The 13,697-nt window shown below is 39.7% G+C and overlaps 1 protein-coding gene across 4 annotated transcripts; it reads left to right on the top strand.

Annotated features, from left to right (window-relative positions):
• The first annotated feature begins 530 nt into the window (after positions 1-530).
• On the top strand, positions 531-13,639 carry LOC117923970 (E2F-associated phosphoprotein-like). 4 transcript variants are annotated; one of them, XM_034842501.1, is made up of 4 exons: positions 531-676; positions 2,770-2,938; positions 11,954-12,198; positions 13,323-13,475. In XM_034842501.1, exons 1-4 carry the CDS (start codon positions 562-564, stop codon positions 13,379-13,381), a joined length of 588 nt encoding a protein of 195 aa, XP_034698392.1. In that variant the 5' UTR covers positions 531-561; the 3' UTR covers positions 13,382-13,475. The 4 variants fall into 4 exon arrangements, with proteins under 4 accessions (XP_034698392.1, XP_034698388.1, XP_034698391.1 ...); XM_034842497.1 differs by lacking the exon at positions 531-676 and adding an exon at positions 708-2,676; XM_034842500.1 differs by lacking the exons at positions 531-676; positions 13,323-13,475 and adding exons at positions 709-2,676; positions 13,550-13,639.
• The last annotated feature ends 58 nt before the right edge of the window (positions 13,640-13,697 follow it).

The following is a 13,697-nucleotide window of genomic DNA, read 5'->3' as shown; positions in this document are numbered from 1 at the left end:
CACTTTTGGAGACATCTTAGAGGGAGCCTGAGTCCTAGGTGTAGCTTTAGAGGCACTTTGAGATATCCACTTTTCTCTTAGTATTTTAGAGTCTTTGTATTCGTCTGTTGGCCTAAGCAAGTTCGTGTTTTACTAGTGTCTCTTTGTGGGTTTCTTTTGTTCTTCGATAGAGTTCACTTAATTCCACTCACTATTCATACTCACTTTTCACTCAAGTGTTCATATTCTTGCACTCATGAGCTCTACCGAAAAGGGCCATAGAAATATTTATTTTTAATACTTAAAATAAATATTTTTTTATATTTTAAAAAAAAATAGAAACCTTTTTAAAATCACTATCAAGCAGATAGTGATTTTAAAAATTATTTTTATTTTTTTTAATCCTTAAAAAATTTTATCTTAAGGTTTAAAAACCTTTCTAGAATCGATACAACACGCCCTCTTAAGTTTAGGGGCCAAAGGATATTTGACCGGAAAATAACAAATATATGTTCATTTATTTATTTTTCCTTCTCGCGTATAAAACGCAGAGTGCAACCCAAAACCTACTGATAGGAGACAATGGCCGAGTCCACTCAGAAAACTGAACCACCCGAGTCAAGCCGAGTTTCCGATTCACCGAGAGAGATGGAAGGAGAAGAGCACTTGAAGTCCCCAACTGATTCACAGAAAACAAGTGAAATTCTTCTCTCCCTTTTTCCACATCGAATTCTGCATCTGTTTGGTTGCTAAGAAACGGAGGAAAATAAAAATATATATAGGAAAATTTTGAGTTTCGTCTTTGATTTCGTATCAGGCTCGGTTGAGTGAATGTTTTTGTTTATTTCAAGTCCTTTTAGTTTCTTTTGTTTTCCTAAATTTTCTTAGCAACCAAACGGAGCCTAAGTTCAGGTTTGGCACTTCAGTTTCTTTGTGCTATGAGTTTATACTCGTCTAGGGTTTCGATATTCTATGAAATCTATTCCTCCCTGTGAAAATAATAAAAATGTGGTGAATTTTTTTTTTTTTGAATTTAGGTTTTCTTGACTTTTGATCTCTCATTTTAGAGAGAATCATGTGGGGCTGCATAGCTACATTTGGTTGTATAGAATTGGATTTTATTTGGCATTCCAATTGTATGGAATTCGAAAATCATGCAATAACTGTGAAACAGATGTTGTGGATTTGGGGTGGATGGAACTTGGATCCAATTTCAAACACATTGTTTGTAAGGAAACCAAACAGTGGATTGCTAACTATGATTTATGTGATATTTGATGTTGAGATCTCCAAAACAGAAAAAGAAGAGAAAAGAAAATAAAACCTAGGACCTGTTTGGCAACTGATTTTTAAAACATTTTTCTGTTTTCTTAGAATAGAAAACAGCTTTCAAAAAGTGCACATGGCAAAATTTATTTGGAGGGAAAATGTCTATCAAAAAAAAGGGAAAACAACTTCTTAAGAATTTGTCTAAAGACGGTGATTTTTTAAAACAAATTTAGAGCGTTTTTCTGGTATTTTTTGTAGAGTTTTCAAGGAAAGAGTCAGAAACATAGGGAATAGGCCTCAAGTATTCCATTGTCCACAAAAGCACATTGTCTTCACTGAGAATAGACCAAGAAAACTGTGGAGAATTACAGTAAGACTAGAGCCAGGGTCTCCATCACACTCCAAGACTGGCAAAAGAAATTGACATTCTTTATGAAGCAGTTATATATATTTGAGTTTCTAAACATAATTTTATTCCTGAAAACAATACAAAATTGTTCTCAAAAATTGACTTTTGAGAACTGTTATTGGAAATTGCTTTTTAAGAATTGCTTTGGAAAATGTTGCCAAATGTACCCTTAATAATCTCAGAAGAATTTCTTTTTGTAGTTAGTTTTCTGCTTTCTTTATCACCAAGATCAACTGGTTTTTTTTGTTAACTTTTGATTAAGCTGACTCAACCATCTATTGATTCTTTTCCGGTTCTTGGTGTAGAAACTTACCTCAGCCACCTTATTAAATGTTGGAATGAAGCAGATTTTTTTTTTTGGTATGTAGTCATATTGTATAAGAACAAAATAAAATGCACATAAGAAATTGTCTTTACCATATGACTCTTCTTCATAGGCACCAAGGACTCCAGATCACTGGAATGTCCAAATGTGCCACAAAATCAACATTATTTCTGTATTGATGATTTCCAGACAACTCTGACCAGGATTTTCATACAAAACCTTGATAAAACCAATTTAGATCAACAGCTGAGGCTGAAAAGTAACAGAGGAAGAGCAACAATTTTGGAGGTCATCAGTGCATGACACACCAATTATCATTGAATTTCCTGCACAAAGAATGTAACTTTAGTAGGCATTAGAGCCCTCCAAATCTCCATGGTTAAAAATCCTCATTTGGTAAGAGTTATAAGATTTGACATGGACAAGGCACTGTGAATTTGGATGATGCTGCTATATATTGCTTGTTAGGTAAAGGTATTGGTTATCACCCATGGACACTAACTTTTAAGATCTATGATATCTAGCTTGTTCCATCCTACAGAAATAGGATTTCATTATTTTTTATATGACATTTCTCACAGATTTCGCAAGTTTCACATATACTTCCACCATAAGGCAGTTTTGTGGGGATCCAGGAAATTTGAATTGGAAATGAGAAAAAAATTATTTTACCTTTATGCAGTTGAACAAATAGGTTAGTTTAGTCTATTTGTTATATTATTGAATAAGTTTAGTCCTTGTATGAATTTATCATTCTAATCAGAATGCTGATTGTTGTATTCCTCAGTCTCTGATGACGATGAAATAGACTACTCCATCAAACCAGAATTTTATGACTCAGATCTTGATGAGAAAGATGAATTATGGGTTCAGAAGAAAAGAAAAGGGCGTACTACTTCTGATGCTGTGCTTAGCTGCCCAGGTTGTTTTACCACCCTCTGCCTAGAATGCCAAAGGTAAGTTAATTGAATGTATATATGTGGTGCAACTATGATATTATTTTCATGCTTGTAAGTAAATGGGTATATTGTGACAAGGATTTTTTCTTTTCTGGTTATAGTTATGGGAGGATGAGTTCCTTCCTCTATTGAAACACCAATAAGGATTCATATAAAAAGTTGTCTGTTGTTGTGCCAATATCTCTTAGTTCTTTTTTAGTGGATGGCAGATGTAATTGAAACACAACATAAAATGATTTCTCTCTCGCGCTCCCTCCCTCCCTCTCTCTCTTTCACTTTCTTTCTTAGACACAAAGTATGGAGACACATTAGCTTGCTCTTGTACACATGCACAAACATGCAAGTGTGAGCACCTACACATCCACATGCACACAACCACCCACACACCCCCATATGTACACCCAAATTAACTATTGTATCAAAATCTAAATTCCAAGTGTTCGATATTCTTCTTCATTTTTTGAGGTTATCAACAAGTGGTGTATATAATTGCATCTCATGTGTGTGTGTGTGTGTGTGTGTGTGTGTGTGTGTATTTTATAGGTAAAGAAAAGTTGTATATAAAGTAAAAAAGAGACACCAATAACAATGCCCTCATAGTATACAGGAAGTATATAGTAAAAGCCTAAAGGCTCAACCTAAAGGGGGAAGGAAAGAAGTAAAAAACATCACATGCCCTTACTTAGTGCCTAACCAATCAATGAAGCTAATAAGATAAATAAGGCACATATCTATAGACACCATAGACCAAGATCACAAATTACATACAAATGAATTTTTCAATCTTTGAATCAATAACTCCTCATTGCCAAACGTTAACCTATTCCTTTCCTTCCACGTTGTCCAAAATATGCATAAAGGGGTCGCTTGCCAAGCCTTTTTATGAGCTTTACCCACAAATGACCCATGTCACCCAAGAAGAGTATCCTTCACCGAACATGAGAGAACCCAAGACACACCAAAGAGGGAAAAAGAAATTTCCAAAGAACCCGAGCCTTTGCACAGTGAAAAAGAAGGTGATCAACTGTCTCTACTTCAGAGAGGCAAAGGAAGCATCTATTTGCCAAATAGTGCCCCCTCCTTTGAATCTAGTCCAGAGTTAAGACTTTCCCCCCAAGATGCCTCCCAAGTGAAGAAAGCCACCTTAGGTGGCACGCATGATCTCCAAAGGGAACAAAGGAGAATCTCTGGGCTCCAAAATAGAATAAAGCTATTTGATCGAAAAGTAATCCATCTATAAAATATAAAAAAATCCATAATTTAGGTTGAGTAGCAAAATAATTCCCACTCTAGTGCATTTTAGTCACGTGGGCATCCATGTCACAAAACCATAGTTGATAACTACAGTTTAAATTTAAAGTTGTAGTTGTTGACTACAGTTTTGAACTTGACTTAAATTTATATATATATATATTTGAAATATTTTAGTTTATTTTTTAAAAAATAAATTTATTATATTTTTTTTCTATTTATTAATATGTAAGTGGTTAATAAATTTATGTGATCATTTAAAAAAAAATTAATATATGAAATTTAATAATTGGTTTTATATATCATATATGTTTTGAAGTGTGATTTTTTAATCTCTTAGTCTTTTTATAAGTTTTTACCTTTGATTATTTTATGAAGCTTTGGTATTTTTAATTTTAGCCATAGTTTTCCCAAAACTTGTTCACATTCAATGGATATCATATTCAACAAAAGTGATGGATATCTACCTGGCCTGAATATGAACGAGTTATGGGAAAACTATGCCAATTTTTTTTTTAACAAAATTAAACCAATTTCAAAAGCAAAAACTTATAAAAAGATTAAAAGGTCCAAAAATCACACTTTAAAAACATTATACCATATATATATAATAAATTTATGTTATTAGATTTATTTTTTAAAAAATAAACTAAAATATTGCAAAAAAAAACAACAAAATTTTACACGTATAAAAAAAAGTAAGTTAATCAGTAACGACGACTTTAAGTTTAAGCTTAAAACTGTAGATGGTGACTACAATTTTGCTCATTTGAAAAAAAATAAAAAATAAAAATTCAAAACCATAGTTACCAACTATGGTTTTGTGACATGGATGCTTACATTATTGAAATGTATTGGATTGGGAAATATTTTACTACTCAACTTAGTTTATGGATTTTTTTTTTTTAAATGGATTATTTTTGTTCAAAACTCTGTATGTATATGCTGAACACTAAATTCCTACATCCCAATATTCTTTTTAATTGTTTTCAGTTGTATACAAGTGTATATATATGCATGCCTCTATATGTTTATATATACATATATGATATTTATTTATTTGTTTGTGATTTATCTCAACTTTTCAAATGGAGGAGAGAGAAAGACCTAGAGAGAGAGTGGGCGAGAGAGACGGGAAAGCGAGATGGGGCCAGGATGGGATCGGGGACGCAACGGGCTTCATTCATTCAGGGGTTCTTAGAAGGAGTTTTGGGGTAGAATCGAAGACCTTTGAGGTCGAATCAGAGAGAAAAAAGGGTAGGACTCAAATCTTCATAGTGGAAAGAAAGAGAGGTGTCTCCTCGTGGATCAAGTTGGGGCCGGCGAGCTTAGGGCCGCTCATGGAAGGCCTGGTCTTCTGCATCAAGGATACGAGGACTAGACATTGGGAGAAATGTTGGCAGGAGAATGGGAGAACATTCTCTCTAACGCGCGGCGAAAACAAGGGGGGATGTTTCCTACGCCTAGGTGTTACAGATCGGGAAAGGAAAAGATTTTGTATTTATGTACCCAAAGGCAAAGGAACAAAAGGGGGCTGGGCCCTACTGGTGGAGGCGTTGCGAGAGATGGTGCCTGACTCAGATAGGCAGAAGATACAGCAAGATAAGGAGGAGGTGTGGAGTCCCATGTGGGGAAAATCCTTCGCGGAGGTGGTGAAGCAGAATCGTAGCATCGGAGAAGAGGTGGTAAGGGTGAAAGTTGACAAGAGGCCATCAGGTGTGAGGTTGGAAAAGCTGGCTCATTGCCTTGTTGGAAGTTGGGACCCATTGCTAGGAAGGGGGGAAGATCTGAGAAGCTGGGGGACCCAAATGTCAAAGCTGTGGGGTTTGAAGGGCAATTTAGGTCTAGCCAAAATGGAAGACGGCAAGGCCTTATTGGAATTTGAGTTAAAAATGGAAGCTGAGAAAGCCCTAAAAGATGGTGTAGTATCGATCGGTGGAGTCGGCATGCGGCTGGAGAAATGGGACCAAAGAACGGGTTGTTTGATGGAAGAAGAGAAGGAGAGAGAGGCATGGGTGAGAATTTTTGGTCTGCCCATCTCCTTATGGGATCGGGATACCCTCTGTAAGATAGGAGAGGGGTGTGGGGGATTCTTGGACATTGATGTCAAAACCGAGAGAATGGAGGAGCTGCAATGGGCCAGGATTCGGGTGAGGATCAAAGAAGAGAGAATCCCTAATATGGTGGACATATGGGTTGAGAACATGTGCTATTCGTTAGCATTGTGGTGGGAGACTAGGCCGACGTTAAGAGTGATGCCGGCCGATGAAAAAGGAAAAACCCTTGCAGCAGCTGGAGAGGAAGAAGGCGAGGTTCAGTCACGCGAGGGCAAGCGCGTGATGGAGATTGAAGGGGGCCCAAGGCTCGAGGACCAGACGCAGCTGGCGGATGGGACGTGGAGGCTGACAGCTGGGTCGAGGCAGCCCATGATTTGTATTCGCGGGATGGGTGGGTCGCAATTAGGGATTCAGGGTATGGAGGGAATGCAGGACGGGCCTTCAGCGATGGGCCTTTTGAAGAAGTCTTGTGGGCTTGAGGGTCTTAACCCTCCCCCCCCCCCCCCCCTTCTGTGGATCGCTTTAGGCCAGAGGAGCTTGTGGATCTTAGTCGGTCCAAATTATGGAAGCCCAGGGAGGGTACTGGACTGAGAACCACAGCTAGCTCATCGACGGAGTCCAGCTTACAATCTGGTGAGGCCCAGATTTGTGGCCCAAGCCGATCGAGGTTAACACTCTCTGAAGACCCTCTGTTATGGGAGAAGGAGGGCACGCGGAGGCTAAGCGAGGCTGAATTCATCTAAAAAGAGCGATCGATAACTGATATTGCCTTGGCTGAGGAAGCGATGAGGTATGATAAGATTTCCTTTCAATCCGATTGTCTGATCATTAGGACCCCTTCTCTCTCTTCTCCTTTTTTCGGTCGGACTCCAGTGGGGGAGTATTGCGACCATTCTGGGGTTGAAAAGGAGCGTGATGAGGGAGAAAATCCGCTTCAAATGCTCATTGGCACGAAGTCTCCTATGGGTGAGACTGTCGAATGCTGGGATTTGGTGGAGGTCAACAGAAGCAGAACTGAAGATGGGGGAAAGGAGATGACTTCAGACCAAATAGTGCCAAGAGTATCTAAGGCAGAAGGGGAGCTTAGCTGGGAGAAAAGCGATCTGACCAAGTTCAGTAATTTCTTGGGATTTTCGACAGAGGGTCTGGAGAAGGATATTATGGAATTCTTGGTTAAAATCCGTAAGAGAAGGGAAAGAGTTCATAGCAAAACTCTGCTAGAGAAATCCAAATTCGAGAGAGAACTGAAAAGATTAGAGTGCTCCATTAACTACGAAGGGGGGAAGAAGCAAAATGGTGAAGAGCAAGGAAGGGGGTGCCAGATTACGGAAGTCAAATGAAGCTACGACTACTCAGTTGGAATGTTCGTGGAGCTAATGACAGCTCCAAGAGAAGGGTTATTAAGGCAGTGATCAGGAGTCAGAGGGTGGACCTTTTTTGTCTTCAGGAGACCAAAATTCAGTCTTTGTTGGAGGGCCTGGTGAGAAGTTTGGGCTCTGGTAGGTGGTCTAATTGGGTGGCTTTGGATGTCGTGGGCTCTGCAGGAGGGATATTGGTGTGTTGGGATAAAAGATCCCTGGAGGTGATGGAGACGGAGGTGGGGAAATTCTCTGTATCCTGTAGGATTAGGAATGTGGAAAATGGGCTAATCTGGATTTTTACTGGAGTGTACGGGCCTTTTTCCAGAGAAGACAGAAAATGCTTGTGGGAAGAGCTAGGGGCGATCAGAGGGCTGTGGGATGAGCCATGGTGCTTAGGGGGGGATTTCAATGTCATCCTGTCACAGAGGGAAAGGAATAGACAGGGAAGGGTGACTGGCGCTATGAGAACTTTTGCCCAAACTGCTGATGAATTAGAACTTTTGGATCTCCCTATGCAAGGGGGTGCGTTCACTTGGAGTGGGGGCAGGAATAACCAATCCTGGGCTAGACTAGATAGGTTTCTGGTGACGCAGCAATGGCTGGAGATGTTTAGTGGGATCGCTCAATGCAGACTACAGAGACCTACTTCCGACCATTTTCCTATTTTGTTGATGGGTGGGGGGTTGAGGAGGGGTCCCACCCCGTTTAGATTTGAGAACATGTGGCTGAAAGTGGACGGCTTTAAAGGTCTTCTCAGGGGGTGGTGGCAGGGGATTGAGGTGAGAGGAAGGGCAAGTTACAGGTTGGCCTCGAAGCTGAAGTTTTTAAAGCAAAAAATTAAAGTCTGGAATAGGGAGGAGTTTGGACGGCTGGAAGTCAACAAAAACTCGGCCCTTCAGCAAGTGGAATACTGGGACGGAGTGGAGAGCGAGAGGAGTCTGTCTATAGCTGAAACTGAGCAAAAAAAGGAAGCCAAGGATGCCTTCCATAAATGGGTGCTCTTGCAAGAAGTCCATTGGAGGTAGAAATCAAGGGAGTTGTGGCTTAAGGAAGGGGATAGGAACACTGGTTATTTCCATCGGATGGCTAATGCCCACCGTAGGAATAATTCCTTGGACAGGATAATGATTAATGGGGAATGGCTGACTGAGGATCAAGAGGTGAGGGAGGGGATTGTGAACGCATTCCAGAATTTCCTCTCAGAAGAGCAGGGGTGGAGAGCGGATATCGAGGGGCTGCATCTCAATCAACTAAACCCTCGGGAAGCTGAAGACTTGGAGATGCCTTTTTCTGAGGAGGAAATTCACTATGCCCTGATGGAATTGAAGGGAGATAAAGCTCCAGGCCCGGATGGATTTACAATGGCTTTTTGGCAAGAATGTTGGGAATTTGTGAAGGAGGAGGTGGGGGATATGTTTAAGGAATTCTTTGAGCATGGGTCTTTTTCCAAATGCCTTAACACTACCTTTCTGGTCCTTATCCCCAAGAAGGGAGGTGCTGAAGACTTAGGGGACTTCAGGCCCATTAGCTTGCTTGGGGGGTTGTACAAACTCTTGGCCAAAGTCCTTGCGAATAGGCTAAAGAAGGTGCTGGATAGGGTCGTCTCAGTAGATCAAAATGCTTTTGTGAGAGGGAGACAGATTTTAGATGCGTCCCTAGTGGCCAATGAGGTGATTGATTATTGGCACAAAAGGAAAGAGAAAGGGTTGATATGTAAGTTGGACATTGAAAAAGCCTATGATAGCATAAATTGGAAGTTTCTGATGAAGGTGCTCCGGAAGATGGGATTTGGGGCTCGTTGGATGGAGTGGATGTGGTGGTGTATTTCCACTACTAAATTCTCCATCTTAATCAATGGGGTGCCTGTCGGTTTCTTCTCAAATTCAAAGGGACTGCGGCAAGGAGACCCTCTCTCTCCTTATCTCTTCGTTTTGGGTATGGAAGTTCTTAGTACCCTTCTTAGACGGGCTGGTGAGGGGGGATTTCTTTCCGGCTGCAGGCTTCGGGGGAGAGGGGGTGTGGAGCTGGCTGTATCCCATCTTCTCTTTGTTGACGACACAATCATTTTCTGCAAAGCGAAAAGAGAGCAAGTAACCAATCTAAGCTGGATCTTGGCGTGGTTTGAGGCGGCTTCGGGACTCAGAATTAATCTTGCTAAGAGTGCCCTAATTCCTGTGGGGCAAGTGGAGGAGTTGGAGGAGTTGGCGGCTGATCTAGGGTGCAGATTGGGGGCTTTACCCACTGTCTATTTGGGGCTGCCCCTTGGAGCCCACCATAAAACCTCCTCTTCTTGGGACGGGGTGGAAGAGAGAATGAGAAGAAGACTAGCCCAGTGGAAAAGACAATACATCTCGAAGGGAGGCAGAATTACTCTTATCAAGAGTACGTTGGCCAGCATACCTACCTACTTTCTTTCCCTTATCCGCATCCCTAAATTGGTTACAAAGAGGATTGAGAAAATCCAAAGAGATTTCCTTTGGGGGGGAGGAAGTTTAGAGAGGAAAGCCCACTTAATTAAGTGGAAGGTGGTCTGTAGCCCTAAGGAGGAGGGAGGATTAGGCATCCGAAAGATTGATTTTTTGAATAAAGCATTGCTGGGCAAATGGGTGTGGAGATATGCCTACGAGAAAGAGAACCTTTGGAAAATTGTGATAGGGGTAAAGTATGGTCAAGAGGGATGTGGGTGGAGGACCAAGGATGTTTGTGGGCCTTATGGAGTGGGATTGTGGAAGGAGATAATGAAGGAAGCTGATTGGTGTTGGGAGAGCATTGATTTTAAGGTAGGGAAGGGGACCAAAGTGCTTTTCTGGACGGATAAGTGGTGTGGTAATGAGGCGCTTGCTCACTCTTTCCCACAGTTGTTTACCTTGGCAGGGCATAGGAATGCCAAAGTAAGTGAAGTGTGGGACTCTAGCATGGGTCAAGGAGGTTGGAATCTTAGATTGGCTAGAGATTTCAATGATTGGGAGCTGGACCAGATCGGAAATATGCTGAATCTGCTGAGGGATTTTAGGACTTCTACTGAGGAGGATGCTGTGAGATGGAAAAGGGAAGGCAATGGTATTTTTGGGGTTAAGGGGGCTTACAAAATGCTGGTGGGGTCCTCAGCCTGTGTCTTCCCGAACAGACGCATTTGGATGGAAAAGGTTCCAACAAAAGTGTCTTTTTTTGCTTGGGAAGCTTCGTGGGGGAAGATCCTCACCTTGGATAAGCTTCAAAGAAGGGGGTGGCAGCTCCCTAATTGGTGTTTTTTGTGTGGATGTGAAGAGGAAAATGCGAATCATATTCTAGTTCATTGTACAGTGGTTAAGACTCTTTGAGAGATTGCCCTCACCATTTTTGGAGTCCAGTGGGTGTTCCCAAATTCAGTTATAGAAGTGCTACTTAGCTGGAGGGGCTCTTTTGTGGGGAAAAAAAGAAAAAGTACCTGGAATTCCATTCCGTTGTGTATATTTTGGACGGTGTGGAAGGAAAGGAATAGGTTAGCTTTTAGGGGAGGCTCTTTAGACATTCAAAAATTCAAGAATTTTTTTGTATGTAACTTGTGGAGTTGGGCTAGGGTGTACATTGGTGAGGATACCTATTCTCTGTTAGGCTTTTTGGAGTGGCTAACGGCCACTTGAGGGTGTGTGAGGTTTTTTCCCTCATTTTATCTTGTAAGCTCTTCTTTTTGGGCTTTTGCGTATACTCCCTGTATACATGAGGCTTTTTCAGCCTTTTCTAATATATTCTGATGTTTATCTATCAAAAAAAAAATATATATTTATTTATTTGTTTAGTTATTTAATGCCTAAAAGGGCATCTAACCCTCATAGACGGGTAGTACACAAAGAACATCCATAGAAAAGGAGGAGAGACAAAACAACAAGGAAATGTACCCTATCTTCAAATATAGCTGTAATGTTGCAAACTAGGAAGGTCTTATGAATGTTCAGATGCAACAAAACTAGTTTCTGATAGGTGATATTTGTGTAATAAACTCCCATTTTCATTATTATAGCTAAAATTTCTTTTAAGATCTTGGAAGAATGAGTACCCTTAGTTTTTTGCCCTAGCATGAAATGAAGCACCTGCATCGTCATATCTCTTGGCTTTCATAACCAATCCTTACTATTAAACCTAGAGATCTATGAATCAGAGCCTCGTTATTGAGTGTTTCTAACAGGAGAATAATGGTGTATTTCTGGAATTATCTTCTGAATCTGCTATCCTGCAAATCTAAATGTAACCTTGATGCATTGCAATTAGTACTTATATTGTTTTTGATGATAAAACAGAGAAATTTGTGTCTTTAGTCCAGATGTATGCAATTTTGGTAACTGAGTTTAACTAGGAACTTGTAGGCACGAGAAATATGTGACCCAGTACAGGGCCATTTTTGTTGTTAACTGCAATATCAAGAGTGAACAAGTGTTGCCGCAAAGAAGCATAAAACCAAAAAGGGGCAAAAGAGGAAGGGAGTCTGATAAGAGTGTACCTGTTTCTGTTGATGGTGAAACATTCAAGCCAGTACACTGTGGAGTTTGCTCAACGGAAGTTGGAGCCATTGACGAAGATGAGGTTTATCATTTCTTCAATATTCTTCCAAGTGAGTCTTGATGTGCTCAGTTTCACTCACAGTTCTCAGGATGGATTATGTAGTTCACTTTTTGTTCTAGAGTTTCTGGATATCTGTGTCACATGCAATTTGTACAACAATTAGATGCCTTTCACCCTAGAGTTCAATGAAATGCCTTTTGACATGGTAGCTTACTTTTTAGTTTAAAGATGTATACTATGTGTATACAGATTTAGTTTGTTATAATATTAGTACACTGACATCACAAGTTTTCTTAGCATGTTATATGAATACATAGACAGCATAACTTCTGTTAATACACTATTCCGGGTTTGAGTTATATCAATTCAGTACCACAGTGATCTGAGTTTCGTTCTATGTGATGGCTTGGCTATAAGATAGAAACTTTGATAACACAAGAGCTAGTCTGTAATCTCTCTCTATCTCTCATCATTTTGGCTCATGTTGGCTTGGTTCGACATTTGCTTCAGCAACTAGTTGTAAAAAACTCAGAATAGCTAGGTGTGCTGGCAATAGTTGTTAAAAATAAAATAATCAATTTTAAATTAAATCCAAAAAAATAATAAAATAATCAATTTGAAAATAGCAGGGATTTCAAATAAATTTGAGTCCTAAAATGTTCCATTTTGACTCACACTCACATAGAGATGTGATAGTTCACTGATGTGCCCTCGTCCATACTTGAAAATGAAGGCATTTTGGTCTCTCCAAATGGATAGAATGGAAGAAAGCAGAATTAGACACTTCACACTCTTCTTGTGTGATGAGTGTAGTGAATGTAGGAGATATTGTGATTCAAAACTTTAACACTACATATGCATGTTTGAGTGACGATAAACTGAAAAGCCAAACCTAATAGCAACTCATGGGTGGAAAATTGTACAACTCAGTCAAATATTTCCTGCCATTTCTTGTGTTTTTTTCTTTCTTCCTCTGTAGAGTATGATGCAATTTTTTGTTTATCTAGAATGAGCAACCTAAGCTGATTGCTTTTGTATTAATTTTATTTTGATTACAGGTATGTGGGGCCTCTTTTAGAAAGAGAAAAAAATTTCAGAACTCTGAAAATTATAAAATAAATCTGGTTTTTAAGTTTTCAGACTTTCTAAACAATACTAATATATTAAGCATAGTTTTAACAGGCTTTTGCCTTGGGGCTCACCTCGTGGGAAGGCTCAAACTTGTGGCTTAAGTTACTTAATGTTCACCTCCAGTGTTCGATTATCATTAGATATTTTTCTTATAAATGTTCATCTTCCAACATAAATGAATCAGTTGTTGAATATGAGTCCTTTTGTACTTTAAGATTTGGAATTCTCAAGAACTTCATAGTAGTATCATATTTGTTAAGCTTATATAGGTTTGATGTTGAAGAAACACTGTTACCAAATGTAAGTTCGATGCTGAAATTGGTGCGGAATTGAAGGACATTTATGTTTTTAAATAGCTCTATCTACACTTCTCATGTATCGTTTTTATTTTCTATATTTTAAATTTTCTTTCTGAAC

Source organism: Vitis riparia, chromosome 10 (assembly GCF_004353265.1).
Source record: "Vitis riparia cultivar Riparia Gloire de Montpellier isolate 1030 chromosome 10, EGFV_Vit.rip_1.0, whole genome shotgun sequence".
NCBI lineage: Eukaryota > Viridiplantae > Streptophyta > Magnoliopsida > Vitales > Vitaceae > Vitis > Vitis riparia.
This window is presented reverse-complemented; position numbering and strand designations above follow the sequence as displayed.

What these genes read in the sequence shown, in the direction of transcription:
- LOC117923970 (XM_034842497.1), top strand. Translation starts at nt 2,496, where the DNA reads ATGATATCTAGCTTGTTCCATCCTACAGAAATAGGATTTCATTATTTT. An exon ending in TTATGCAGTTGAACAAATAG is followed by an intron (nt 2,677 to 2,769) that starts GTTAGTTTAGTC and finishes TGTATTCCTCAG; the next exon opens with TCTCTGATGACGATGAAATA. An exon ending in TTTCTTCAATATTCTTCCAA is followed by an intron (nt 12,199 to 13,322) that starts GTGAGTCTTGAT and finishes TATTAAGCATAG; the next exon opens with TTTTAACAGGCTTTTGCCTT.